This window comes from Daphnia magna, linkage group LG6 (genome assembly GCF_020631705.1).
Source record: "Daphnia magna isolate NIES linkage group LG6, ASM2063170v1.1, whole genome shotgun sequence".
NCBI lineage: Eukaryota > Metazoa > Arthropoda > Branchiopoda > Diplostraca > Daphniidae > Daphnia > Daphnia magna.
The window spans coordinates 1,583,033-1,608,386 of record NC_059187.1 but is presented as its reverse complement, the minus strand read 5'-3'; the positions used below and the strand labels follow the sequence as shown (position 1 = coordinate 1,608,386).

The 25,354-nt window shown below is 39.7% G+C and overlaps 10 protein-coding genes across 12 annotated transcripts; 6 read left to right on the top strand and 4 right to left on the bottom strand.

Annotated features, from left to right (window-relative positions):
• The first annotated feature begins 560 nt into the window (after positions 1-560).
• Positions 561-3,841, top strand: LOC116925689 (pelle-like serine/threonine-protein kinase pik-1). 2 transcript variants are annotated; one of them, XM_045175156.1, is made up of 10 exons: positions 561-718; positions 798-914; positions 980-1,153; positions 1,218-1,330; positions 1,400-1,673; positions 1,736-1,914; positions 1,986-2,381; positions 2,450-2,535; positions 2,626-2,842; positions 2,910-3,841. In XM_045175156.1, exons 2-10 carry the CDS (start codon positions 809-811, stop codon positions 3,474-3,476), a joined length of 2,112 nt encoding a protein of 703 aa, XP_045031091.1. In that variant the 5' UTR covers positions 561-718; positions 798-808; the 3' UTR covers positions 3,477-3,841. The 2 variants fall into 2 exon arrangements, with proteins under 2 accessions (XP_045031091.1, XP_045031090.1); XM_045175155.1 differs by having other exon boundaries at positions 1,218-1,336.
• On the top strand, positions 3,764-4,473 carry LOC123473740 (UPF0669 protein v1g209471-like). The gene is made up of 4 exons (XM_045175057.1): positions 3,764-3,773; positions 3,848-3,956; positions 4,027-4,333; positions 4,399-4,473. Exons 1-4 carry the CDS (start codon positions 3,764-3,766, stop codon positions 4,471-4,473), a joined length of 501 nt encoding a protein of 166 aa, XP_045030992.1.
• On the top strand, positions 4,191-7,973 carry LOC116925688 (DNA repair endonuclease XPF). The gene is made up of 16 exons (XM_032932411.2): positions 4,191-4,333; positions 4,399-4,741; positions 4,810-4,990; positions 5,065-5,217; positions 5,297-5,410; positions 5,477-5,566; positions 5,626-5,848; positions 5,914-6,151; positions 6,220-6,388; positions 6,464-6,607; positions 6,672-6,896; positions 6,955-7,128; positions 7,198-7,341; positions 7,422-7,517; positions 7,580-7,675; positions 7,752-7,973. The coding sequence occupies exons 2-16, from the start codon at positions 4,494-4,496 to the stop codon at positions 7,908-7,910; spliced, it is 2,454 nt and encodes an 817-aa protein (XP_032788302.2). The 5' UTR covers positions 4,191-4,333; positions 4,399-4,493; the 3' UTR covers positions 7,911-7,973.
• Positions 7,911-9,031, bottom strand: LOC116925699. The gene is made up of 4 exons (XM_032932426.2): positions 8,807-9,031; positions 8,637-8,742; positions 8,403-8,576; positions 7,911-8,334 (listed from the first exon to the last, which is right to left on the bottom strand). The coding sequence occupies exons 1-4, from the start codon at positions 8,995-8,997 to the stop codon at positions 7,984-7,986; spliced, it is 822 nt and encodes a 273-aa protein (XP_032788317.1). The 5' UTR covers positions 8,998-9,031; the 3' UTR covers positions 7,911-7,983.
• A 144-nt stretch (positions 9,032-9,175) lies between these two features.
• Positions 9,176-11,284, bottom strand: LOC116925692 (leukocyte elastase inhibitor). Its single transcript, XM_032932417.2, has 6 exons — positions 11,142-11,284; positions 10,625-11,080; positions 10,326-10,534; positions 9,924-10,262; positions 9,679-9,858; positions 9,176-9,605 (listed from the first exon to the last, which is right to left on the bottom strand). Exons 2-6 carry the CDS (start codon positions 11,076-11,078, stop codon positions 9,324-9,326), a joined length of 1,464 nt encoding a protein of 487 aa, XP_032788308.2. The 5' UTR covers positions 11,079-11,080; positions 11,142-11,284; the 3' UTR covers positions 9,176-9,323.
• LOC116925697 lies at positions 11,148-14,171 on the bottom strand. Of its 2 annotated transcripts, XR_006648071.1 has the most exons (10): positions 13,947-14,171; positions 13,533-13,688; positions 13,299-13,473; positions 13,169-13,233; positions 13,018-13,099; positions 12,845-12,951; positions 12,703-12,783; positions 12,375-12,636; positions 11,825-12,291; positions 11,148-11,756 (listed from the first exon to the last, which is right to left on the bottom strand). XR_006648071.1 is itself a non-coding variant. In XM_045175162.1 (9 exons), exons 2-9 carry the CDS (start codon positions 13,659-13,661, stop codon positions 12,240-12,242), a joined length of 957 nt encoding a protein of 318 aa, XP_045031097.1. In that variant the 5' UTR covers positions 13,662-13,688; positions 13,947-14,171; the 3' UTR covers positions 12,218-12,239. The 2 variants fall into 2 exon arrangements, 1 of the variants encoding a protein (XP_045031097.1); XM_045175162.1 differs by lacking the exon at positions 11,148-11,756 and having other exon boundaries at positions 12,218-12,295.
• On the top strand, positions 11,269-13,314 carry LOC123473804. The gene is made up of 3 exons (XM_045175164.1): positions 11,269-11,503; positions 11,570-11,706; positions 13,028-13,314. Exons 1-3 carry the CDS (start codon positions 11,269-11,271, stop codon positions 13,064-13,066), a joined length of 411 nt encoding a protein of 136 aa, XP_045031099.1. The 3' UTR covers positions 13,067-13,314.
• Positions 14,172-14,303: 132 nt separating the features above from the next.
• Positions 14,304-17,539, top strand: LOC116925691 (PC4 and SFRS1-interacting protein). Its single transcript, XM_032932416.2, is given in 11 exon segments — positions 14,304-14,667; positions 14,958-15,111; positions 15,182-15,286; positions 15,510-15,659; positions 15,779-16,021; positions 16,083-16,193; positions 16,251-16,574; positions 16,576-16,686; positions 16,754-16,880; positions 16,946-17,001; positions 17,066-17,539. Coding segments are annotated over 11 exon segments (1,647 nt in total). The 5' UTR covers positions 14,304-14,530; the 3' UTR covers positions 17,195-17,539.
• Positions 17,540-17,672: 133 nt separating this feature from the next.
• LOC116925693 (compound eye opsin BCRH2) lies at positions 17,673-19,831 on the bottom strand. The gene is made up of 10 exons (XM_032932419.2): positions 19,670-19,831; positions 19,425-19,572; positions 19,237-19,352; positions 19,084-19,165; positions 18,930-19,020; positions 18,755-18,856; positions 18,553-18,692; positions 18,227-18,493; positions 18,045-18,167; positions 17,673-17,979 (listed from the first exon to the last, which is right to left on the bottom strand). Exons 1-10 carry the CDS (start codon positions 19,675-19,677, stop codon positions 17,866-17,868), a joined length of 1,191 nt encoding a protein of 396 aa, XP_032788310.2. The 5' UTR covers positions 19,678-19,831; the 3' UTR covers positions 17,673-17,865.
• Positions 19,832-23,229: 3,398 nt separating this feature from the next.
• Positions 23,230-25,265, top strand: LOC116925698 (protein Star). Its single transcript, XM_032932425.2, has 5 exons — positions 23,230-24,021; positions 24,089-24,258; positions 24,326-24,516; positions 24,593-24,809; positions 24,867-25,265. The coding sequence occupies exons 1-5, from the start codon at positions 23,895-23,897 to the stop codon at positions 25,005-25,007; spliced, it is 846 nt and encodes a 281-aa protein (XP_032788316.2). The 5' UTR covers positions 23,230-23,894; the 3' UTR covers positions 25,008-25,265.
• The last annotated feature ends 89 nt before the right edge of the window (positions 25,266-25,354 follow it).

Here is a 25,354-nt window from a genome sequence, read left to right as displayed (position 1 = left end):
GTAAGTAAAATTTGAAGATAAAAATCAGCGAATTGGGAACCAAAAATGGAACACTTGTGTAGACAAGATTTGTACGAGAGCCTACACGAGACTTGGCATGTTATCTACATCGCTGTACTATATGTGGACTATATGACCACATTTACCAGTATCGGTTTTCAGTTTTATTGGCTTTATCTTATGTGACTAAGAACTTTTTCTGATAAAGAAGTTGTTACGGGGACAGAACAAAAGCGGTTGTTCATGCCGCACGAACCATTTTACCGAATGAAGCCTTCTCGTCAGACACCCTTAAATTGCTGGATTCGCCATCCTGGGTTTGACAGCTAGTAGACAGTATCAAAGGATCCATTTTGCACTATAGCCCACTTTTTTAATTTTAATTGTAATAGCATGATCTGGCTAAAATAGATAACTGGAAGGTGATCCACCGCGAGAAATAAAACGCGTTGAATTGTGTAGGATCGCTGTATGAAGCGCTTTGCAACACCTCATATCTGCTAGAATCAGGAATGAAAGCCAGATCTAAATATCACTATGAAAAACGCATTTCATGTTTGCGTTTCGTTTACGTACAATATCTGAGAAATTTGAAAATCGCGCCTTTGACAATGCGGTGACATTTCTACCAATAGTAATTACACTTTTCAGCAACAGGTGGCGTTCGTATGTTTTGATGGACAAGTTTTGGCATATCGTGGTTCTGCGACTTCGTGTAGTAAGTATTTTACGATTTCTAAAACTTTAAATCTGAGACCAGAAAAGTAGTAACTTCCAATCACTTCTCTTTTTTCCAGAAGTGGCAAATATGGCCTGGGCATCTCCAAAGCCCAAGTATATATATCAATTGCCTTACATACCGCAACGTGACCTGGCACTGATTTTGGATGACAATAATCAATGGAAAGAACTTGGTAGATGAATTGGTTTGTTCAGTTTTTCTTATCCTAAACTTTTTTTTAAAATTTGGTTTTCATAGGTGACTTCATGCAGTATAATGTCACCAGGCTGAATGAGTTTGGAAGGAATTTACAGTCACCCACATTGGCAATGTTTTCAGATTGGGGTCAGAAAAATCACACCATTGTAGAACTCTTTGTTTTGCTTTCTAAAATGCAGCATTACAGAGCCCTTGAAATATTGATGCCCTATGGTATTGTTTAGTGGTGTACATCAAATGATTTTTTGCAAACTTACGCTTACTTTATTTTTACCAGTTGATGAAAGTTACCATGTCCTATATAGGAATGGAGAATTAAATCTTTCAAAATTGCTAAAAACTGAACTAGGTGCTGGCCCGGGAAGCAATGGTGAAGCTACTGCAGCCACAGTGAGTGTATCATACTTATCTTTCAGATGTGATAGATATTGTGACATCACATGTTTATTTAACAAGTAGAGTCCTAATGGAGCAAAAGGATCTGTTGATTCTTGCAATTTTAATTCACCAGTTAGTGAAAGAGCTTTTCCTTCAAAGCTGGCGGTGTTTGAGATAGGTCAGCCCAGTACAAGTAGTAGTAGCAAACCCATACCAATGAACCAAGGGGATTTGACTAGAAGCGAAAATATTCAAGCCTCCTGGAACCCCGTGTCACCTGCCCAGGCTCCGAATCCGTCACCTCAACACGGGCCCATCAATGGAATTCTTCCGAGAAGGGACTCGGAAAGTTCGGGTACTGAATTCTTAATTGTCGGTTCACTTATCAAAATACTGAACTTTGATATGCTTTACTAGCCTTTAGCGATGCTTCGTCTGCGTCAGCTATGTCAAACATCCCACCCATCGACGAGCAAGAGTTGTCAATCGCAACCAACCATTGGAACACAGTTTCTATTCTTGGTAAAGGAGGTTTCGGTACGGTGTACAAAGGAACGTGGAAAAATACGCAAGTTGCCATCAAAAGGATGGAAAATGTAAATAAAAATCAAGCTTAAAGCAAAAGCTGAACCTCTACGAATCTTCCTCTCATAATTTTTAATTTTAGAAAGGTTTGGCTGGTGCTAACCTCATCCCTATGCAGCAGTCAATGGGTGAACTCCGCATCTTAAATGCCGTTCGGCACGATAATATCTTGCCTCTGTATGGCTATTCGCTGGGAGGAGATTATCCCTGTTTGGTTTATCAATTCATGCCCAACGGATCACTGGAAGATCGCCTTTTATGTCGACAAGGTACCTATCCGTTGAATTGGGAACAACGCTTCAATATTGCCCGGGGGACGGCTCGTGGTCTGCAGTTCCTTCACACTATGGGAGATAAACCGTTGATTCATGGCGACATCAAAAGTGCCAATATTCTGTTAGACAAGAATTTCGAACCGAAGATTGGAGATTTCGGTTTGGCTAGGGAAGGTCCTCAAACTCAGTATACACACATCAAAGTAAGAAAAACAATTTATTTTTAGTCCTAAGATCTCGTTCATAGAATGCATCGATTTAACTTTCAAAGGTCAGTCGTGTTCTTGGTACGCGCCCTTATTTACCGGATGAATACTTACGAGGGAAAAAGATATCGACAAAGGTTGATACGTACAGGTACTTAACAGAGCTTGAATTGATTAAATCCTTCCATAACTGCAATTTATTCACGCTGTTTTTCTCCTGTCCTTTTTTTTCTTTGTCTAGCTTTGGGATTGTCTTATTCGAGTTAGGCACTGGCCTTCGTGCTTATGATAGTCACAGGGAATACCCTTATCTGCGAGACCAAATAGAGAACAGTGGTCAAATAGATCTGCGAGATGTGAAAGCTGGTCAGGTTTGTGTAGCGTTATATCAACCACTCATGCATTTAGGGTGGTTGTGCGCTTCTGCCAAAGCAAAAGAGCGACCCGAAATGGTTAAGGTACGGATTTTATTTTTACGTCTGCTTTATTTTCCCTATTTTGACCGGTAAACTTCCTTGTTGCCAGGTGCTCCAAGATTTAGATCATTTGGCATCGGGTACCGAGCTTTACATTAGACAAAGCACAGCCCGACTTCCTCGAGCTGTTGAGACCCCCCCAGTTAGGTTGGCGAGGGAGAAAGAGATAGAATTCTTGTCTCAAACTCCAAGAGATAAGGAGATATCATTCTTACCTCCAACTTCAAGAGATAAAGTGGTTCCCTTTCTTCTTCCAAGTCCTGCCCCTCAAATAGAAGCTTCTGTCGAGCCTTTTGCCGTACCAATAACGAATCATGCATCTGGAATAGAAATTGTGCATCCAAGCGCCCTTCCATCTCCTGCCGTAATGATAAATGAACCTGAAATTATCCCAGCATTCGATCAGTTGGTTCTGTCAAGAGACGTATCAACAGGTCTTTGTAGTGTTGCATCCGATGAAATCCCAAATTTCAATTCGCTTTTAAATGTGGAGTCATCTTCACAGACGGTAAATGACGATCACGACAGCAACAAGAGTAGCTCCGGAGATAGCTCAGAGACGAGTTCTGACAGCACTGGCGAGTTGGAAACCCAAGACCATCACAGCAATATATAATATATAACCGACCTCGATCCAAATTGATTCCGTAAAATATTATGGTTATTACGTATTTGATTCAAATGTGTTTACAGGAAACTGGGATCTATAAAAAAAAAAGGGAAGGCCCGGGGAGAAAGGTGTAATAATTGATAATAAAAAAATGCCTAAAATCTGGCCGCGTTTGTTCATAGAGGTCGCGGCGTTTTGACAATTATCAGTGATGTCTGCTGCCGTTACAAAATTGAATGCCTGAAATGTGCTGTAAACTTTCGGGGTTGTTAATTTTATTAATGGTTTGTAACATGCATTCAAGTCTTTAAACGATCGTGAAACCTGTTTCTAATTGCCTTGTGGTGTCAATACATTTTAGTTCTGGTGCATTGCAGACTGTAAAGATTTGACTTTACAATCGGTGGTTGGAGACGTAGTGGCCGATAATTTTACGTATTTCACCTTAGGCTACGATGGACCAATAAGTTTGATCCTTGATTCATTGTAAGTAGTCTACAAAAAAGCGTGTAAAATGATATAAAAGACACAATTCAGTAATAATTTTGTGTTTCAGGGAAGGTGATGCAGACTTGTACATATCACAGTTCTTGTTACACCCATCATACAACACTTCTGAATACTGTTTACACTCTGCCACATGTGGCCAAGATCGTGTTGATATACCATCCAGTTTTCAAAGGCCAATTGGTGTAGGTGTATATGGTCATGTTCTACATCCATCTACCACTTTCCAACTTACTGTTGTCCTAAGAGATGAGTTTGGTCAAATGCAGGAGGGTTTTGAAACTCTTTTAGACTCTGATTACCTTGAAATGAAAAGAGTTGGAGGCACTGGAAATAGTGGATACAGAATTCCCCAGGTATTGCCACTGAGTTCTATGTAAGATAGCTTTCCATCAACTTTTTGTTTTTGCTGCCATTGCAGAGTGAAGAACAATCAGTCTTTTCATCAATGCTGTGGACATTTTTAGAGATCCTTTTGGAAGTGCTCTTTGCTTAAGTTAGACAAAAAGCTTCATAATGCTTGACTTTGAAAATCAGATGTTTTTGGACATTCTTAATGAAGATGGACTTGTGGTAGCCGCCAAAGGAATAGGACTTGAAAGTGTTTTCATCAATCTGTTGAAAGTGTACAGTGACGCCGGAAATCTAGTGATAGTATTAGGTACAACCTCAAAGGAAGAAGAATTTTTCATTTCTGAACTAGAATCCATGGGAGTGAAACCTCTACCCAAGCTTTTGTCATCAGAATTCAGCGTAAATGATAGGTAATCATAAAGGTTTTTCTTTTGAATATAAATGTACACACGTAAATAACAAAAATGAACAATTGCAGGCAATCTGTTTATATGGAGGGTGGAGTGATATTTAGCTCTTCCAGAATCTTAGTAGTCGACATGTTGATGGATCGCATGCCGATAGATTTGATTACTGGGGTGCTTGTGTACAAGGCGCATCGCATCATAGAAACTTCTCAAGAAGCCTTTATTCTTCGATTATATCGACAAAAAAACAAGGTGAGAATATTTTGCGTCATAAATGTTGCTTCCTCTTCAACAGTTTAACCACCACAATGAAATTACTTACACAGAAAGGTTTCATCAAGGCATTTTCCAGTTCCCCAGTAAGCTTTACCCGAGGATTCAGTCAAGTTACCCGTGTAATGAAATCCCTATACGTCCGTCACCTTTTCCTTTGGCCACGTTTCCACGCCACCATTCAATCAACGCTGAAAGAAAATCAGGTGAGCTTAAACAAGTGGCTATTTCTTATGAATGGAGTTTGCTGGTGGATTTATCCTTAATGTGCTTTATATTCAATAGCCGGATGTTATCGAACTTCGCCTGCCACTGACTCCGTACATGGTGACAATACAGACTGCAATTCTGGACTTGATACATTTCAGTGTTAAAGAATTGCGTCGTATTAATCCTTCGGTACAAGCATTTTCATTAAGTTGAAAAATTAGCGGTATTTTCATACAAGTTCGTTTAAATGTCTAGTTAGACCTGGATGAAATGACGGTTGAAAATGCCTTATCCAAGTGCTTCAAAAAAATCATAAAGTTTCAGTTGGAACCTGTGTGGCATCAGGTTTGTTTACCGTGATTGATTATCATTTTACAAGTGTTTTAAATTAAACTAATTAACAGCTCAGCGGGAAAACAAAGCAGCTTGTTGAGGATCTGGGCACCTTAAGAAACCTTCTACTAAATTTGACGCAATATGACTGCGTGACGTTTAACGTAGTAGTCAAATCTTTAAGGACTACGGAAAGGGCGTTAAAAACTGCAGGCTGGATGTTGTTAGATGCTGCCGAAAATCTGTTCCTCACGGCGAGAGCTCGTGTTTACGGGAAGTCTCTGGAGGAAAATGGTACAAACAAGTTCTTTATTGAGCGTGATGGATCAAGATGTAATGTCCTAGGTACTTTTGTTTAGCCAAGCCGGATCTAGAAGAAAATCCAAAATGGACAGCGCTGACGGAGATTATGAAAGAGATCCGCCTCGAAATCGATGCCCAAGGTGAAGTGTTTCCGTCCATCAAGACATTAATAGTAGCTGAAGATGATCGAACTTGTCATCAACTTCGACAAATTCTCGAGTCCGGCTCACAAGATTTTCTAAAGAAAATTTTTACAAAATCAAATTCGCCCAAGGATTCAATTGAAAAACAAGAGTAAACTTATGCCAAATTGCAGATCCGTGTAGGATCAGCTGTTACATTTGTATACATTAATTTAACAGGCAGAGCAACCCCAGTGAGGCTGTGGAGTCGGTTGAGTTCATTCGCGAACCCGTCATCATTCAACCACTTAAGGGGGCAGCTGATCCTTACGCACTACACCGAATACTTTACCAGTTATGTCCACGTTTTGTGATCATGTACGATTGCGAAGTTGCTTTTGTGCGACAGGTAAAAGGATAAATCCATGATGATACCTATTAACATCGTTAGTGTAGTTTAATTATTTCATTGAATTTTTGAAAGGTGGAAGTCTATCAAGCCATTCATAAAGAACATGCTGTTCGCGTTTACTTTTTGTTCTACGACGCATCGGCTGAAGAACAATCGTATTTAACCAGTTTGCGACGAGAGAAAGAAGCATTTGAAATGCTTATTCGCGAGAAAGCGGTTGTAGTTTATTATTCATCCTTTTTTGTGATTTTCATTAAATTTTTTGTTAAAACTTGACTAGACCATGGTTATTCCAGAGGATCGTGAAGGTCGCACCGATGATCACCCAGACTTTGTGAGAGATCCGCGCAAGGCATCGGAGATGGCACTGGTTCCGCTCGACACTCGCCAAATGAGTCGCAAAGATACTCGCCAAGTGGTCGTCGTCGATATGAGAGAATTTCGCAGTGAATTACCTTCGCTACTTCACCGGAGAGGAATTGATATTTTGCCGATAACAATCGAGGTATGGCTAGACTTGAATTACCCACCCTCATGGCATTTCATTAGTTGTGTCTTCCTAGGTTGGTGATTATATTCTCACCCCCGATATTTGCGTCGAAAGGAAGAGTTTGAACGATTTAATTGGGTCATTGAATAGTGGTCGGCTCTATAGTCAGTCGCAGGAAATGTGCCGCCATTACGTTAAGCCTATGCTGCTGATTGAATTTGATCACGACAAGCCTTTCGCTTTGCAGGTAGTCTAGTTCTAGTTTGGTAGAATTTTAGATGTATCTTCTCGTAGTAACCTTGTGTTTCTATACCAGGGAAAATATTACTTATCCAATGATGCTTCTTCATTAACGGATGTTACGTCACGTTTGCAATTACTGACGTTACATTTCCCCAAATTGCGCATCGTCTGGTCACCGGGACCTTACGCAACGGCCGAAATTTTCGAAGAATTGAAAGTAAATAGCAATTTTTTTTTTTCACTGTAGAGAAAGTCCATTGTTAAAACAAAACAAACTTATTTTTATGGATGCAACAGAAAGGACGTGATCAACCTGATCCTGTCAAAGCGGCATCGATTAGCTCTGATGCTTACACAGAGAAAAATGCTGAAAAGTACAATCCTGCAATTCACGTTAGTTTATTGCTTAGCTCAACTATTTAATATTTAATCTAACAGTTGCTTTGTCTGAGCAGGATTTTATGATGAAACTACCCGGCATCAACTCTAAAAATATCCGAAGGGTTTTAAACAAGGTGGAAGACCTCGGTCAACTCCTTTCTTTATCTCTGGTAATAATCTTAAGATTACCTCACCGTCTGTAGGCGAAAAGGCCAATAGTTTAGCGGGGCTTTTGATCTTTAATAGGAAGAGTTGCATGAGTTACTGGAAAATGGTACCAATGCAAAAGAACTTTGGGATGCGCTGCATTCTTCCCAGCATTTAGCTGTTCTTCAGGCCGAGCCCACAGGAAAAAATAAAGGCAAAAAGGGTAAAAGTTGGAGAGGCAAACCTCGAAGACCATGATAACAATAATGCAATCCATATTTTTCTTGTATTTGAAATAATACAGTATATTGTTCCTTGCAAGATTTCAAATCTAGATTGGTTTATCGGAAGTCACCAATGAAGATCGATTGCGGACAACAGGAGGAATAATGGATTTGCGCAAGTTCATCGGGGGCGTCCCATGTTCTTGTACATCTTCTTCGTGATAAATCATCCAACCACTCTGATTTATGTCGTTGAGGTGAATTGGATTGGGTGTAACTAATTTAACAGCTTCCGTGACTAGACCGGTGGCCGAACGCTGTTGCCAGTGTCCAGTGAACGTGTCGGCAGCGTGATATGCCATGTTTGCGTTAACGAACTGGCGATTACCGATCACGTAAACTTCGCGGCTTTCAGCCGTTGAAGCTGCTGACGAAACGGATTGGCAATAGTAAGCTGCCTGTGAATGTAATTCCGTCTTTTAAAAGCCTTCGTGGTTCTGTTGTGAAATCCGCTGAAGCTATTTACCTGACTGGAATCCGGCTCTGGCCTGAGAAATGTTAGTACGGAACGAGTGGCGCCATTTGGTAGGTTCTCCAAGTTAACAGCGTAGTGCACCGGATCGACAACGTTGGTTCCGTCGGCAATGGTGATAGCTGTGCTGGCAACTGTCGAACTATCCCGACGAACCCAACGCAATAACTACCGCATCCCATAAGAATTAGTTTATGATTTATAGCTTGAATAACTTGAGGTAATTACCGTTGGCTGTCGTGCAGGAATAGATTCGCAGGCCAGCTGGATTCGCAGGAGTTGCATCCTAGGAGGCGGAATAACCTGCTGAGGGGGTCCATTATTATGCAGGATGCTGTTTATCACGATCAGGTAATTGTTAAAATCGTGAACTTCAAACTTAACTGCCGTAGTCTTACGTATTGCCGTAAGGGAATCCCTCAAACGGTTGGAGGCCATTAGATCCAAGTGGCATGAAACCTGCATGTGGCCGGAAAGGTCCATTTTGCTGCTGTGGGGCCGGAACCTGTTGTTGAAACGGATAGGGCCATGGATTTTGGCAATTCGCTGTAGCTAGCAGCACAACAAAGAAAACCACCTGGAACACCATGATCGAAAGCACTGAACCTAGTGTTCGTTTCCGTAGCCCATTATTATAGATGTTAACGGGGAAAATGATGCGGGTATCGAGCCAAATCTATTCATGGAAACCACTACTGGGCGTGCGGGTTATAAATGAGATATTGTAAAAACAGGAGACTCCGGAAGAAAAGTTAGAACAGTAGAACTGAAATCGATGTTTTATTTTTTTTTAAGATTCATTCGTGACGATTAATGGATACAGTCATCGTTTAACGGTAAACAAATTTCAATTTTCAAACGGTTATTCTTTCGGTTACGGGGATTGTTGCGCGGTTATTTCCATGTGCGGGTTGTTTAGCCGGGCCGTACGACACGGCCAAAAAATAGAACAGCCTTTGAAGGAATATCGCGAATCACAAAAAGGAAAGGTTGGTTAGCCACAAATGATTTTGAAGGGCCATCGCGGCTTAAATTTAGCACTGTTGCCGCAGCGGCTTCTGTGCCGCTTTCCGTCACTTCAATGAATGTCTGATGGATTATGTTGTCCAAAGCCACTCCACTTTTAGTTGTCATGCGACTCAAATCAGCCGAGCTGGGTGAAAAGAGATCCGTCACTCCTAGTCCTCGTAATGCGTTCTGAAAGTGCAATAACAGCCCGTCAGTCGGATCTTCATGTTAATCTAACTCTTCTACAGCAATCAAACTGTACCTTGAGCTCGAGCTTTTTCTGGATACGGAATTTTGGTAAAGAAATGGACACTGTTTTAGCCTCCATGCGCGAAAACAGTTGCTCCAATTTCTCAACTGTTAACTTGTTTTCCAGGCGATTCAACGAAGCCAGACCTTGTTTCTCCAGCGGCAAAAGGATGAACATACCAAGTTCTTCGCCCTGAATTACAAGATTTTATGGATTTAGATTTTGTTTTAAATGGCTGGATGATGATTTGGTTCAACCTTATAGGGCATGCCGATCATCTTACATCCTAATTCTTCGCTTTCAACATAGGCCACTAGAGAATGAGTTCGCATCGTCAGTGGGGATAGGATCTCTGATGGAGAGATATAGAAGTCTTCTCTGCGAGTCAAGTCGGGTGCGAACGGATCAGCCCAGTTGGCGTTGAAATAGACGGCATTCGCCACAACCAATTGTGTATCTGGTGGCAAGCTAGCCAAGATGTCGGTGATCTTTCCTTTGGTCTTGTCTGACACCCACTTGTTGATTATATTAGCAGAGCCGTAGGGATTGCGGATAATATCCAATTCGCTAACTTCACTGTGGTAATATTCTTTAGCCTTTAATTAAAAAATTTACAATTAGAACAATAGAATCTCCAAGTTCAACCAAACCCATTTTACTTTGCTGATGTAGTCGTCAGTGAATCGTGATTGCTTCTGGCTGAATAAACCATTGGCGATATTGAATAAGATGGAAGATCCAGCATCGACATCCAATTTTTTCGCGCGGTCCATCAAAAATTTGTAGGCTCCATTAATATCCAAGTCATTGGCGTTGTCGTGATAACCAAGAGCAGCTCGAAGTTGGTTATAACTGTTACCGCTTGAACCTGGATTTGTAAAATGTGACAGTTAAACTAACGTGGCCGTTATATAAGCTATCGGAACACTTTTATGAATCGATTGGATTAGTAACTAACCCATAAGAAGCATGGTAAGCGCAGAGGCTATACTGAGCGGTGAGAAAACAGTGTTGCTGGCGCAATCATTTTCTGCGTTGTCTTTACACCTGCCCATGTCCAATGCCAGTGAAAGCATGGCCGTCGGGATACTGAAGCCATTGTTGTTGTTATGCTGAGGCTGCTGGAGAGGTAGACTTTGATTCCTTGATAACGATTCTCTGCTCGTCAACAACGAAACTGGGGGCGCAAACTGTAAGTTGTTAAATTGTTGTTGGGGGAAAGAAGGTAGCGGCTGGGAAAAGGATGAGCCAGTCGAGGGACTTGGAAATGTGAATGGAACGACCTGCGGGGCTGATCGTCTTTGCTGATTGAAAGCAATTACATCTGACTGCCGATGAAGAATTTGCTCGTTAAGTTGCTGCTCGCTGACAGGTAGAAGAAGAATTCCGCCAATTAGCAGATATACTGACATCTCTATCACAAATAAAAGGTAGAATCTAGCAATCAACTAAAAAATTATTGTGATGCTTTTTACCTGTTCTAATGGTTTGGTTGCACTAACAATTTAAACACCAGAAACCGGAACAGAAATGGATGAGAAAACAAAAGGTATTTGCCCAGAAAACGTTGTTTAGCAAGATGACGGCTCGGTCTTCGCGTGAATGACTGTCCAGCCAGGCAGGTCTTCTACTGGAAGACTATGGCCATCGCCACACAGAACTCAGGTGCGTGTATGCGTGTCAAGCCAAAGCTGCAGCGCTGCATACACCACTTTTATTGCAATAGGAAGGGCAGAAAATCCGCGACATTGCCTCGGGTATCCACCAGCAGTTGTTATCGACGAACAACATCTGAAAACGTACCTTAAATACCTTCTTTCTTTCCTCTTCCCCGTAGGTGTAGCAACAAAAGCGTTGGAAGTTGATAGATTGATTTTTAAAACTGCTGTTGTGTCGGACTTAGGTCAGCCGTGGTTACTCCTCAGACGAGAGATACTGTTGATTATGAAGAAGATCCAAAGGTTTATTGACTTTTTGACTTGGTGCCTCCAGATGCGTGAGCACGGACGCGTGGACTCTCATTTCCAGCTTAAGACCAAGGTGAATCCCGCCCTGCGGCTATTTTTTTCTTTCCTTTTCTCTTCCTCTTTCTAACAAAACATTTAAATGATTTAAATTTTGATACGTGTAGACCTAAAGTATTTTTTATTTTATTTACTAGCCTTTGTTTTCTTTCTTTAACGGAATGACATTATCGCAGGGCCAAAGCGCATGGCAGCTTATACTTCTTGGTATTATTCCCTTTGTTTAAAAGGTTACACTGGGTCTTACCTATTAAATGATAACGTAGGCTGGTTGTATCGGGTAGCATTTCTATGCTTTTCTTGATTCACTCATAGTGACTCGTAAAATTCTTGGAGCCCTTGGATGATGATAACTTTGGTTTTCCCCATTCAACAAGCCAATGCCGGAAATGCTTTTTTAGGATTTTCCCATGATAAAACACCTATAAAGGAATCCGTACTTCATCATGTTAGGCAATACTTACGGAAAGAAAAGAGGGTTTTCCCTTTTGGCTATGCTACACGATTTGTGCCAAATGGCGAAAATGTTCTTTGTAAGCCGTGTATTGGTCAAATGCATGATCCAAGGCCGCCAATTCTCTTCTTTTTCTTTGAGCGTTGTCTGCCTGGCGCATTGGTAGAAGTAGAAGCGTACAATTGTAATCTAGAAATCCAAATATCCACAATTGACTGAAAAAAGTTTACGCTTGCGAGCGCCACCGCTACCATTGGGCGCGTTCTCCGGTGGCTCTTTGCCAGCTGAACCGGGTTGAGTTGGGCGGGGAGTCAACGTGTCATTGTTTCTATTGTTGCCTTTCGAATTGTTTGGGGACTTGCCCGCCCTTTCCGTTGCATTGTCACTAGCAACGAAGGATAGCGGAAGTTTGCGTTTGGATCTTTGTTGTTGTTCCAACTGCTTGAGTTCCTTTTCCAAGCGTGCACATTGCTTCCTTAAATCCAGCTCGATCTGTTTGCCAACGTGAATTTCACTTGGTATAAAAATTGATGCCTTAACGTGCGATAAAGTATTTACCGAACGACACTCGATGTGATGACTGTCAGATTTCATTCTATTGGCCATACTTTTCCGTACTTCCTCCATCCGTTTTGAATGCTGGAATAAGACACAAATCCGGGAATTAGACCCTTAGTGATATAAATGAATGCCATGTTACCTCCAATTCAGACTTTTCTTTTGCTGTTCTTAACTTGCCTTCCTCTTTCTTCATTGCTTGGCGCAGAATTTCCATTTCGCCTTCAAAGGTGACCTCCAGTTGGTTCACTATAAGCCGCCATGATAATTTCTAGTTCGCAGTTTAATGCAATGTGTTTGAGTTTTTGAAATTACTTTTTTGTAGAAACTCTTGTTCGCCTATCCGAGACATTTCCCATGCTGACTTTTCAACCTGATTGATGGCAGCTTGAATTCCCTTCGTCACAAGAAAGGAAGTTATTAATTTAAACTAATTGCTTCAGTAAATTGGTGCCATAAAAATTACTTCCTGCTGACTTAGCAATTGTTCTTCTAAAGTTTTGATGGCAGCTGTGAGCTCTTTATAGATTGCTGAAAATAATATTTGTTAAAAAATAAATAAATGCCGGATACCAACAATACGATAAAATACAGACATTCGATGCTGCAGAACTGTTGAACTCCTAACGGAGGAATCTGATTATTTTTCGTTTTGTGATCCAAGACAGTTTGGTAATAATTGAGTTCATTTTGCAAATCATCTGCTATTTTGATTTCATGGTCTAATTCTATTTGGTAGCGAGCCTTTTCCTCAATGGCTTCTCGATATTCCTATATCAAAAGACACGGTTTCAATGTCTAAAATTTATCTGATTAATGCTTGATGTTACCATCAATAGATAATTTAATGTAGGAAGTGGGCGTTCTAGTGCACCCGAAAGACTCGGACGAAATTCGATCCGGTTTTCCAAATCTTCCGTAACAATAACGCTGCCTCCTTCGGTGGTTGAGCGTTCCATTTGTACAAATTTAGCTAAGTCTTTACACTAATAAAGCATAAAGAAGAAAAAAGAAGAAAAAAGAAGAACATCTATCATGAACAATTTCAGCAAAGGGCACCCAAAAACTTGTAGCCTTAGAATTACAAAGAACTGCAATGGCATTTATTTTAAGATTTAAAATTTAGAAGAAACCTGACCAGTTGCTGGAGATGAAGAAAAAATAAGGTTGCATGACATTATACAATGACTCATTGCTTCAAAGTCTAGGAAAATAAGGGCATCAGTATTGTGGAATGCACTTACCAAGTAAACGCTGTTGTAAAATTGGAAGAAAAGCAGTAATTACGAAACCAAACTCACTAGGTATTTGACCACTGACATGCAATTGACTGTATTTAGGTTTTCACAAAGAACTCCTGGATAAGGGGAAACTTTCGCTGTCGATCCCAATAGTTCTTTATTTCTGATTTAACTACAGTTATCCAGCTGCCACATGTTTACTGTTTACCAACTGTACAGACGAATCAACGCATTTAAGGCGCCAACTTTCGAACCATTACTTTAGTGCGCTTATTGCTCACTAGATGTCGTTTAACAGCGAACTTTCTTTTCAAATTAAAAATTTAATCACATGCACCATGCGTAAAGAATTCTTCTCTAAATTAAGAAAAAATATTTAAAATTAACTTCATTTGTTTTCTTGTTGGTTTATGGTGTAGTTTTTACAAAATTAATAATTTTAATTTACATCACCCAAACAGTTATAGTCTTGACGTCAGATGACGCGGGATTCGTATGGCATGGCATGAAGGGGACGAGACGACAAATGCAACATTTTAATTCAACAGTTTTTTCATAACAGTTTATACTTTCTTTAAGTTTATAAAATGGAAAGCTTCAAGCATGGTGATAGAGTTTTTGCAAAAGTTCGTGGATATCCTTGTTGGCCTGCGCGTGTTGACAGCAAATGCGAAGTACTGGGAAGGACTCGCTACAATGTGTTTTTCTATGGAACATACGAAGTGTGAGTAAAAACGTGTTCTCCGATCCATCATTCTCTTGTCGTTCTATGATATTGGACCACAGTAGACACTCATCTGTCCGAAATTATTACACATTTGAGATCAGTGGTAGTCCAAGAACATATTAATGGTTTGGTTAAAACAAGAGACAAACCAGAGTAAACGTTTGGCACATTTCATCTTTTAACTCACCAAACAACCACTGTTCTAATAGTCCTTATCCTGATGTCTCCTTTCAGTAATTTAGATTTTGTTTCATGTGTTAAATTAATTTTATTTGGATTTCTCATAGAGCACAGGTTAAAAGTGAAGATCTATTTCCTTATGAAGAAAACAAAGAAAAGTATGGAAAGGCACAAAAGCGTAAAGGATTTAAAGAAGGACTATGGGAAATTGAGAATCGACCTAACATTGGCCTGGCAGATGATGTAGTCACTCCAGCCCAAGTAAGTCTTTTACTTAAGCGAAAAGGTTTTTAACCAACCAGTACAGTCAACATTAAAATATTTACATTAGGTACCCCCCATGTTGATAGAAGCCAATGAATCAGAAAAGGAAGAAAGCACCAAAGAACCGGCTAAATTACCTCTCAAACACAAGCGTAAAATAGAAAAAGTTCAGGTAAGTGTCATATTTTCTTTTTCATAGTTTGATGGCTCTTGTAGGTAAAAAAGTATATCTTTGAGACGGTAGCCTTCAGAAATAGGAATTTGTATTGTATACTTTGCCAAACTTTTTCAACTATGGGTTCATTATCTTTTACTTTGGTTTTCTTATAACATCTTTTCTTTGTTGTAATTTCCTTTCTTTTTGGTGGTGGAAACGGAATATGGGCGGTAAGTAGGAATCGGAAACGGAACTCGAACGAGTTAGTCGAAGTGGGAGGCGTATCAAACCTAAGCGGTTTGCCGACGAGGACACACTCGAAGCTACCGCTCACGACACTCACGACAACCTTATGTCCGATTCGCTCGAAATCACCCAACCGTTACAGGTCGGTTGATAATCCAACTCTTTCTGATCTGCTTTTTCGAATGCTTTTTTTCACTATTCTTCTGGTAATCGAGGAGTAAAATTATCGTTCGTAATTATTACATTTGTTTTTCTGTTCAGGACGAAACAGGCGAAGATGCTGCAACGCTAGCGAAAAGGAAACCGAAAGTAAAAGGTTTGGAAGAAACGCTGGAAACTAAAGACCAACTTGTTGAGAGCTCGAGTAGCAGTAATCAACCCCATTCAGAAGCCGACACAGACGAAGTAGAAGGTGACGATGAAGACGAAGAACGAGCAACATCAGAAAAAATGGATATAGTCAGTCACACGACAAACGATGTGAAACTTCCTAAAACGAAAAAGGTATTAATATTAAATCCTTGTCTTAAAATTCTTCAATAATTTGTGCTGATATGTTTCATAGAAAGCTCGTGTGGAGTGGGATTGTAAAAACAGCCGGGGTGCTGCGAAAGTCAGAGAAAATGTTAACCAGACCTCTTTGCCAGAAGGCATTAAAGCCCAACTTGAAGCCAAGGTAGTGTAAGAATAAATGGCTTCATAGAATAAGTTATTATAAAATTGAATTGATTAGGTCAATCAAGTAACGCAGCACCACCAGGAAAAGTCCAATCGTTTACTAGACGAGAAAAAGAAGAATAAACTTCGTTGGTTAAAGACAGAAAGCCGCCTCGTTGAATTAGACTATCGCATCAAGGAGAGTCTCAGTGTTAACCGACCGAATTGTGAGGCCGCTATCGCAGCCTTAGACGAACTCTATTCCCTCCAAATGGCTCCTTTGATGTTGAAAAAACATCCTTTTATAGTGACGACTATACTAAAACTGAAGCGGTATATTGGTCCCAAAGAAAGCCCTGAACATACAGACGATCAGAAGGTTTGCGCTTCTTCTGTGATTCGAAAAGCTTGAGGTTTGCCTTTTTAATAGTTTATTCTCGTTCCAGGTTATGTACAAAGAAAAATCCGCCATTGTCCGCAGCAAGGCAACGATGATATATGAAAAATTCAAGGTATCGCCAACAAATTCTATAGTCAGATTATTCAGTTTTAATTTCTAATTTTAATTTGCCGTTTTAGTTGCTGTTTTTGACACCCGAAGGGCAAAATTTTTGGGATAACTTTGCTGAACATTTGGAGAAATTCAAAGAAGACTGTAAAAATCTAAGTGCTGAAAGTCTTGTCCGTTTGACAGAAGACCCTTCCAGTAATAATTTTTCATCGTAGCTATTCTTCCTTGAAGTAGAAAGTTTAATCTTTAAAATTTTGTAGTGAGGAAGAAAAAAACTGATGTCCCTTCCACGGAACCAGAAGTCACACCTCCAAACGTAATTATAACTTCGAACTTTTTTATCATTAGCATAATCAATTATGTACCCAATTATGTCACAGGAGTTAACGAAGCCAATCAAAACGGAAGAAGTAGCCAAAAAATCTGAAGATCCCGACAAAGTGATTACAACAGCTGAGGAAACGGTGACGACCGGAACCAACGGAGAGGGATCCTCCAGTAGCCACTAGTAGTGACAAATAACTAAGTAGCAACCCTCCTTGTAATTTAACCGTAAAACATTGTTTGCTCGTTTTTTCTCATCTCGCTACTGTTGTTTTCAACCAAGTGATTGGTTATTATCCAATAACCATGCATTGTTTAGTGCATCAACAGGAATGCACTGGGGGTTTTGCTCTTTTATTCCTTGGTTAACGGGATTAAGATCATCTTGCAACTGGTCATTATTGTTTTAAGGTTTGTCGGTTGGGCATTCGTGTGGCCAAGCAAAAGGCGTTTTGTGTGGGAAGCACTGTGATTCTAAAAGTCAAGCGCTTTTGAATTCTATTTAGAATACATAATCGTGGTACAATTCACCATACATCTGCTAAAATTTTGAGCCCTCGGACATCAAAGTTCTAGTTGACTGCATCGTATCAAATGTGAATTTTTTTTTTTTTTGTCTAAGATTATTTAGAGGTGATTGAAACTATTTTTGTGACTGATAGATGATTGCCCGCGCTACACATTTATTTTTTCCATTTGCTATGATTGATAAACAAACTCAAGAACCAAACACAATCGAATTATAGTCAAATAAGAAGAAGAAACTAATGTATACATTTTTGTCGTAATCGTAATTCGAGATTTCTATGTTTTAAGTGGTCGGCAGAGTGAGTTCCATTTGAAATTGTTCAATCTTCTATGTTGACTCGCTGGGAGTGCTGGAAGCAGCAGTTTTGGTTGAACAGACAGAGTCGTTGTCAGCCTTGATGGGCTCGTTGATGCAGAACCACGGGTATTTCTCTTGCAAAGCCTATCGTATTTAAAATGTTAATTTTAGTCAATGCAATTTATTTGCAGGAGCTATGAAGAATGTACCAGTCGGAACTTCGGGTGAGAAATTGCGTAGACAACCGGATTGCAAATGGATGCGGATTTAGCAATCAATGCTGGCAAAATGGTTACCAATGGTGTAATAGATGATTGATCTCCGAGAAGTCCCTGAAGGTAGGCAAATCATTTATAAATCAATAAATTAAAATATAATAAGATTTAAATACCTGGAGAACAATGGCGGCATAAGGAGTCCACATTGCTGCCCACAGAGCGATATTGCAAAGGGCTACCTTAGCAATTCGAATTTCAGCGGATGTCGCGTTGGAATCGGCATTGGTACGAAGAGAAGAAACGTTCATCCTCTTGGCTTGCTCTCGCAGAGTATTCTCGTGCTCAAAGATGGTTTTGACGATGAAATAGTAGCAGAAGGTAATAAAACTCAAAGGGATACAATAGAGGAAGAAGAAGAGACAAAGGCCGAAGACTTTGGTCTGCTCAAACGTCAAAAGAATTAGTAGAAGGATCTTAAACCTGTATTGACTATGACTACCTCCTGATCTCGAGTAAGATAATCGAAAGAGCAAGAATCCAAAATTCCTTCTGGAATGTAACGACCGAAACCAAAGTAAGGCATGATAGACCATACGGTGGCGTAAGTCCAGCAGCAAGCAATCAGGATCGTTGCCTTCTCTGGTGTTCAAAAGAAGAAGGTATTACGGTTTCGTATTATTCGAATTTAAATGTATACTAACTTGATGTCATTCTAGTTCCAGACATCCCTTTGACGATGACGTTGTACCGATCGTAAGCGATAACAGCCATAGTGCAAATGCTAGTAGCTCCGAAGATACTTCCTATACATTGAGGTAACCGTGTCACATGTTTTTCATTCAATCAAGTGATGAGAAATTACTAATTTTTACTTACCAGTGCAGGCGTAGAGTTCACAAGCGGCTGGACCGAAAAGCCAGATGCCGCCATTGAACGAGTTGTGGACAAACATTGGGAACTGCGTAACCTGGTAAGAAAATGTTGTTAATTGTAATCGGTACGTGGTGATGCAATTGTCGTGTTAACAGACCATCATGCAAAAGTCGGAAAATGCAAGATTGACGACAAACATGTTGGCCGTGCTTCGAAGTTCTTTCGTCTTGGTGAACAAGCTATGAATTCGTAAAATCGAGTACATTATGTAAGTAATTCTTATTGGTGTAAAAAAAATTCGCATTTTTACCTGATCACTACTCCATTACCGAATAAGGAAATCATACCCAAGAAGATGTAGATTGTTCCCAAAAGGTAGTGCCACATGGGATTGACAGGTGGAAATTTACTCCAGTGCGGGTGAACCTATTCAAATTCGTAAATGTTTTTAAGTTAAAGATTAACTGTGTAAACTAAAATTTTAGATGATAGAAATACCAAAGCCTTCATGTCATCAGTGACAAAGTCAGTTAAAGAGACTCCAGCAGGATATCCGAAATAAACATTCTGCTGGACTGCTCTAGCCGTCCGGATGAGATTCGAAGCATTGGCGTTCGACAAAGGATTCATGATTTCCTGCATGACGCTGTTTGGAACCGGAATAGATAACTCAAGTAAGTGATTTTGTAGTTTTTTTTTTTTGTTTTCTTTTTTTTTTTCTCAATTGTTTTAAAGCTACTTACTTCTCCATAGTGAATTATAGTTAAGTTGATCGTTGGTTAAACGCTAGTTCGCTGTCTCAAAACTGTTTGAGAGATTCGACCTGCGTCCTGGTACTTGCACCGAAACTTGTGTTTGCCACGAAGCTACTATATCCGTACTTGCTGTTTATATAGTACCTCTCCCGCTACATCTTTCCCAGTTTTGACTTAATTAGCCTTTGACGCAACCTAACAAGATTTAGCGATCACTCCCATCCATTTAAGCTAGTAACGCAGAGTCGTTTTAAAATAATAGTTCGCAAATACGGAGAAGCCAAATTTTTAGGGACGTCAAACTGGATAATCCGCCGTCATGGAAGATCCCGTTTTACAATGTTTTTTTTCCTATCTGTTTTACCGGAAAAGCTTTTGGCATGTGTTAAGGGGTCAAGGATTATCCTCTCGTTAACTGCCTCGTCTTTTGTTCGTCCTAATTAGATTATAGCGGTTCTATGTTTTGAAATGCTTAAATGTTATCTCGATACAATGTTTAGTAGTTGTATCATGCTTTGAAAAGGTAGTAGACTTTTACAGATCAAATGTTTAAAAAAAAAATCCCCTTAAGTCTCGAGTAAACATCAGATACGTGAAGCAACTTAAATATAGAAAATAAGGTAAGTTTCTTCCAATTTTGTTTTTACAAAAGAAAACTACAGTTGGTCGTTATCACCACCTTTACGTTACGTCAACGGACCAAGAGTTAGAAAAACAATAGGATTGGGAGCAATGAAAACGAGTATATCTACCGGATTTTTATGTGAGAGAATCTGGGTGATTAGATTGTCGTAGAGGTGAGAAGGTACACCGCGTATTGTACGTGTAGTAATTTTAATGAATGCACGTAGTAAATTTGCGGTTTATTTCTCACAGTAAACCTCAAAGCTCTCCGACTACCTATTCAATTTTGTGTAATCGAGAAAGAAAAAAAGGCTTACTGGATGAAACAATGGATATTGACTTTTTTGTTTTCTTCTTCTTATTCCCTCTCAACATTAGTTCCGGTTTGATTAAGTTCTTGCGACGCATAGCGATCGTGTGTCCGTATGGTAACGATATTGATAGTCGACGTCGACTACCTGTAGGGAGGTTCAACGTCCGTTTTATTATTCTTTCCCTTTTTTTATGTTTTTCTGTTGTGAAATTGCCAAGGTGTACGGCCCATCGACTTTGAAACGAAAGACGGTAGCAGCTGTTGCATCTTTTAACTTTCAATTTTCTTAAAAAATTGCAAAAAGGCTTTCAACACTTTCAGGGTTTCCTTTTTTTACAGAGTGGATTTATTTTAACGCCATGTCCCAAATGTTATTGAATTCTATCTGTCCTGGTACACTAAAAAAATTTACGGCTTTTTCACGCAAACGCTTTCCATGTCTGGGAGTTTGACCGTTAACTCGTAGACTAGCGGAAGTAATTATTATAGAGGATAAATTCGCTTGTAGCGAAAAGTTTGAAAAATAGCGGCAGACTTTTGGGAAATTTATAACGGAGATGTTCGATAAGTAAAGAATGGGGTTGACAAAGCAATTAGAAATTTTTTTCTTTTGTCAGACTAACCTACTAGTCCGTCATTTTGGGATCGTCTTTGTTATTGTTGATCAAAACTTCATTTTGCCATCGGGAGAAGAATAAAATCCCTTTCAATTTAAGGTTGGTTATCTGCTACTGACATTTCGGTAAAAATGTTCTGTGACAATCGTTAAAAACGTGAATACGGCGGTTTTCTTGTCTCAGATGAAAGTTAGCTTAAATTTGTCAACGTTTTCCGGGATCCCAAAAGGCAGTTTTTGCATCGAGATGCTCATAAATATTTATAGCGAGACTGTGATAAAAAAAAGAAGAAGGTTCATACTATTTCTCAACAGTTCTGCGTTGATGGAAGATGACATCAGCGAGCATCATGAAATGCTCACGGCTAGTAGGCACGAAGCCAGTTGCCAACAGGGCGCACCGCCCTACTTTCGTGACCTACGTAATTTAAACACGAAAAATCTTCACGATCTCGAGCTTATCCCAATTGTTTTCTTGACAATGAGGTCATGGTGCTAAGCGTACATTATCTGACTGCGAAATCTCCCACCGTACATAATCGGCCAGGTATTTTAGAAACGACGAAAGCAACGGTATTTAGAAAGCTAACAGAAGAAAAAAGGGAAAACATTAAAGAGCAGTTTTCACTATCCCTCATGCGAATAAAAAAAATAATAACGTAAACGTGCACCGGATCCCTTATGATGCTGGTTGCTAGAGTAAAATTATTTTCCTGATTGACAAGGCTTGTAGCCAAAAAAGGCACAATGCTGCTGTTTCACTTTCTCGCTACAAGTTGAATAACAACCACATTTTTAAAACCCGAATCGTAGTAGCACTACTTGCGCTCTCATCTAGTTCTGCTAGTTGTCCACATACGTCGTAGAATGTTGATCATCTCACAAAACATACACGCAGACTCATCAAAACGTGGCTAAAACCGTGTGGTTATAATCCCTGTACCGTGAATTCCTCTTTATTATCATTTTTTTCTTTCCCATCACGTTGTGCCCCCCGGTGAAAACCCACGGGTTGAACAAACCGTCTGCTCAGCAAGCAATGACCGGCTGGTGGTTCATCAAATAATATTCACGTATAGCCCTTAGTTTTCACGAGAATAAAACATAAAATAAAATCGTAGACCAAGTTACCTGTTCAATATTTATCTCAGTTTTTATGCATTCAAATTAGGTTGATGGATGGAAAGATTTTCTCGTTCTTTGAATATATACGGAATGGGCGTGCGCAGAAACATAGTTTTCGTTTGTGAAGCATTACAATAGAATTTGAAGTGCAGACCATGGTTAGAAGAATGAATGCGGTTCTGGTATAGATTTGATTGTGATGGAATATATAAAAGAAGGGAACGAGCCCTGTGGCACAATTTCGACAATTAAATGTTGCAACAGAACACCCACGCCTTTTTAGCCGAATGACGATTTTCTTTGAAATGAACTCTCGTTCAATCACCCCGTTAGGGCCAATTAGCAGATTTCCAGAAACAAGTTGGGCTAACTTATTGTAAGAGTTCATCTTTAAGGTACTGACTCCCCTGTAAATGGAGAATTTAAGTTGGTGATCTTGGTTTCCTGATCCGTGAAGATCAAAAGTGAAACCAGTTTTATATGGAGGTAAAAAAGAAAAATGTGTCAAATTCTGTTCGTCAGTTATCACGCGAGCAAACATTTTCACTAATTGACTGTAACCCGTTATCCTTTTTGTCTCTAATAAAGGTAAAATATTAATACTGAATTTTGTTTTCCTTCTGCGTTTTTATTACCTCTTGCATTAGCAAATAGTCGTTGTCGCATTTTTGCTAGTAATAAGTTATTATTGGTTTATTTGATCGCGTGACTGTTTTATTTCAAACTGTTTTTGTATATGTATCGTTCCAGCATTAAAAATGTTTTTTTTTTAAAGATAATTGATTGCACAAAGACAAAAAATTTTATTTGTGAAAACTTGGCGACGCCTACGAGTCGCTGTAGTTGAAGTACTCCCCCCTCTTCCGTAAGAACAACACACTTGCGGGTTGCGGGCCAACGTATACACATATGCTACGTACCGTACCGCAAGGGATTTGTCACTTTCACTCAAGCTCAGGTTGTTGCTTTGTATCTTTCATATACGAATTTTTATTATTTTTTTTTTAGAAAGCTTTTCATTCCCAGCCTAACACTCAGTGTGCCACTGTACGTTATGCGAGACCTATACGTGCTCCCCTGTACATAAGCACACTTTTTTTTTCTTCGAATTTTTTTTTTGTAATGGTACCTGTATACGTGTGTGCGTGTGTATCATTTCATTAGTCTCGAGTGTCAACGTCAGTGTTCAGCAATCGAGTGATGTTTATTTGGCGAAAAAAGTGAGCTTGGATACAAAGGATTTTCTCGGCAGCAGGGCTGTTGATAAGTCTGAAATAAGTCTGCCGATTTTCGCTCATCGTAAGAGAAAGTTCTCTCTAATAAGTGTTACCCTTCCACACCTGTGTTTCTGTGCTGTGTATTAACCTGTTGAAGTCATTTCGTTGCCGTGGTATACATAGATATCACATTTAACCATACAAGGAATGCCTTTGAATTACTACAGCTGACTGACATTCTACCTGACACCATTGTGAAGTGCAATAACAAACTGAGAAAGTTTCTGATACTGCCAGGTGTCAATCTTTATTCTCGAAATGAGTCCAATTGTCAAGCGACCTGTTGTTTTGTTTATGGGAGTGTGTTTTGCCTGTGTGATATTGATATACTATCAGTCCAGTCATTCCCAAGGAAAACCCCATTACGAAGGGGTTTGCAATTCAGGTATTGCAATTTATTAATTCTAACCACATGAAAGTTGTGACTGATTTAACATTTATGCCCATTGCAGAAAATGTCAATTCAGCTGTTATGGAACAAGATGACCCCTGCATACTGAGTCTCCTTCGTGGCCAATACTTACATCCTCCATCTAAAAACATGCTTAGTCTTGAAGCACCAGAGGTTACAAATCCGTCAATGGGACAAGCTCAAAGTATACTTGAAATCTTGAAGAATAAGGTATCTCTCTTGAAAAATTAGCTGGTAAAAGTTTATATTTGTATTAATGTCTGTTTTATTATCAAAGGAGAATGGTTTTTTTGTAGAATGTGGTGCCCTAGATGGCGAGCTTCGTTCAAACACGTTGTTTATGGAACGAAACCTAGGATGGGAAGGTGTTCTGATTGAAGCTGATCCCAAAAACTTCGTTAAAGTTCAAGAGAAAAATCGGCGAGCATGGACTGTTCCTGCGTGTCTCAGTACCTCCACCAGCCCAAAGTATTGATTTAGATGTTTATGCAACCATTTTAATGAGAAAACATCTACTAATCTGTCTTTTGGCCTTGGAACCTAGAACTGTAGTTTTCAAACAGGCTTTTAACCAAGGGCGAATCTCTCAGAACCAACTCGATGACCAAAATCGAGCGGGAAGCGTGCAAGTCCAGTGCTTTCCAATATACTCGATTCTGGCTGCTCTCAACCGAACTGTGGTTGACTACTTCAGCCTAGATATTGAGGGCGATGAATTGGCTGTATTGAAAACCATCCCGTGGAATAATGTCCGTATACAGGTATAATTTAAAGATTTTAAAGATTGTTTTTTAATATTCATAGCCATTTGTTGATAGACCCTATCAGTCGAATTTATCCATGACAAGGAAGGTAAAGACCAAATAAAGGAGTACATGACACAGCAGGGCTATGAAGTGGTCAAAGAAGTCACCGATCCAAATTGGCTTGCCAACGATTTCATTTTTAACAAAATTTAGCCTTGAGTCTAGCATGAATGACTGTTTCAAAAGCGATCGGATACAGCAACATACTAGTGTGTTATCACATTTTATTGAGCAACAACAAATTGGCTCTGGCATTTTTCCAAAGAAAAGCCGAAAAGCTTCCTGGATGGAACTCTAAGGTTCCCTCACTCCCGCCCAATTAGAAGACAAGTTTTTTTGTTTTGTTTTTTTCAGAACAGTTTTTATTAACATTCTTCGAGTTGGCCAATATAGTTCATATATAAAACACCACTCGTTCTGCGTTTTCTTATACTCTGTCGTGACCTAAGATCAGACATACAACTGGAAGATGTGAAACAGTATTAAAAAAAGTGACTCCC

What these genes read in the sequence shown, in the direction of transcription:
- LOC116925689 (XM_045175155.1), top strand. Translation starts at nt 809, where the DNA reads ATGGCCTGGGCATCTCCAAAGCCCAAGTATATATATCAATTGCCTTAC. An exon ending in CCATCAAAAGGATGGAAAAT is followed by an intron (nt 1,915 to 1,985) that starts GTAAATAAAAAT and finishes TTTTAATTTTAG; the next exon opens with AAAGGTTTGGCTGGTGCTAA. An exon ending in AGCGACCCGAAATGGTTAAG is followed by an intron (nt 2,843 to 2,909) that starts GTACGGATTTTA and finishes CCTTGTTGCCAG; the next exon opens with GTGCTCCAAGATTTAGATCA.
- LOC123473740 (XM_045175057.1), top strand. An exon ending in AGTTTGATCCTTGATTCATT is followed by an intron (nt 3,957 to 4,026) that starts GTAAGTAGTCTA and finishes TTTGTGTTTCAG; the next exon opens with GGAAGGTGATGCAGACTTGT. An exon ending in GTGGATACAGAATTCCCCAG is followed by an intron (nt 4,334 to 4,398) that starts GTATTGCCACTG and finishes CTGCCATTGCAG; the next exon opens with AGTGAAGAACAATCAGTCTT.
- LOC116925688 (XM_032932411.2), top strand. Translation starts at nt 4,494, where the DNA reads ATGCTTGACTTTGAAAATCAGATGTTTTTGGACATTCTTAATGAAGAT. An exon ending in GAATTCAGCGTAAATGATAG is followed by an intron (nt 4,742 to 4,809) that starts GTAATCATAAAG and finishes GAACAATTGCAG; the next exon opens with GCAATCTGTTTATATGGAGG. An exon ending in GAAGTCTCTGGAGGAAAATG is followed by an intron (nt 5,849 to 5,913) that starts GTACAAACAAGT and finishes ACTTTTGTTTAG; the next exon opens with CCAAGCCGGATCTAGAAGAA.
- LOC116925699 (XM_032932426.2), bottom strand. Translation starts at nt 8,997, where the DNA reads ATGGTGTTCCAGGTGGTTTTCTTTGTTGTGCTGCTAGCTACAGCGAAT. An exon ending in GGATTCCCTTACGGCAATAC is followed by an intron (nt 8,743 to 8,806) that starts GTAAGACTACGG and finishes CGTGATAAACAG; the next exon opens with CATCCTGCATAATAATGGAC. An exon ending in TTCCTGCACGACAGCCAACG is followed by an intron (nt 8,577 to 8,636) that starts GTAATTACCTCA and finishes GGGATGCGGTAG; the next exon opens with TTATTGCGTTGGGTTCGTCG.
- LOC116925692 (XM_032932417.2), bottom strand. Translation starts at nt 11,078, where the DNA reads ATGTCAGTATATCTGCTAATTGGCGGAATTCTTCTTCTACCTGTCAGC. An exon ending in TGATCGGCATGCCCTATAAG is followed by an intron (nt 9,859 to 9,923) that starts GTTGAACCAAAT and finishes CTTGTAATTCAG; the next exon opens with GGCGAAGAACTTGGTATGTT. An exon ending in AGAAAAAGCTCGAGCTCAAG is followed by an intron (nt 9,606 to 9,678) that starts GTACAGTTTGAT and finishes TTGCACTTTCAG; the next exon opens with AACGCATTACGAGGACTAGG.
- LOC123473804 (XM_045175164.1), top strand. Translation starts at nt 11,269, where the DNA reads ATGACTGTCCAGCCAGGCAGGTCTTCTACTGGAAGACTATGGCCATCG. An exon ending in TTCTTTCCTCTTCCCCGTAG is followed by an intron (nt 11,504 to 11,569) that starts GTGTAGCAACAA and finishes TGTCGGACTTAG; the next exon opens with GTCAGCCGTGGTTACTCCTC. An exon ending in ATTTCCAGCTTAAGACCAAG is followed by an intron (nt 11,707 to 13,027) that starts GTGAATCCCGCC and finishes ACTTTTTTGTAG; the next exon opens with AAACTCTTGTTCGCCTATCC.
- LOC116925697 (XM_045175162.1), bottom strand. Translation starts at nt 13,661, where the DNA reads ATGGAACGCTCAACCACCGAAGGAGGCAGCGTTATTGTTACGGAAGAT. An exon ending in CATTAAATTATCTATTGATG is followed by an intron (nt 13,474 to 13,532) that starts GTAACATCAAGC and finishes CTTTTGATATAG; the next exon opens with GAATATCGAGAAGCCATTGA. An exon ending in AAGAAAAGTCTGAATTGGAG is followed by an intron (nt 12,784 to 12,844) that starts GTAACATGGCAT and finishes GTCTTATTCCAG; the next exon opens with CATTCAAAACGGATGGAGGA.
- LOC116925693 (XM_032932419.2), bottom strand. An exon ending in CTGATGACATGAAGGCTTTG is followed by an intron (nt 19,353 to 19,424) that starts GTATTTCTATCA and finishes GAATTTGAATAG; the next exon opens with GTTCACCCGCACTGGAGTAA. An exon ending in ATCTTACTCGAGATCAGGAG is followed by an intron (nt 18,494 to 18,552) that starts GTAGTCATAGTC and finishes ACGTTTGAGCAG; the next exon opens with ACCAAAGTCTTCGGCCTTTG.
- LOC116925698 (XM_032932425.2), top strand. Translation starts at nt 23,895, where the DNA reads ATGAGTCCAATTGTCAAGCGACCTGTTGTTTTGTTTATGGGAGTGTGT. An exon ending in AGTACCTCCACCAGCCCAAA is followed by an intron (nt 24,517 to 24,592) that starts GTATTGATTTAG and finishes CTTGGAACCTAG; the next exon opens with AACTGTAGTTTTCAAACAGG. An exon ending in GGAATAATGTCCGTATACAG is followed by an intron (nt 24,810 to 24,866) that starts GTATAATTTAAA and finishes ATTTGTTGATAG; the next exon opens with ACCCTATCAGTCGAATTTAT.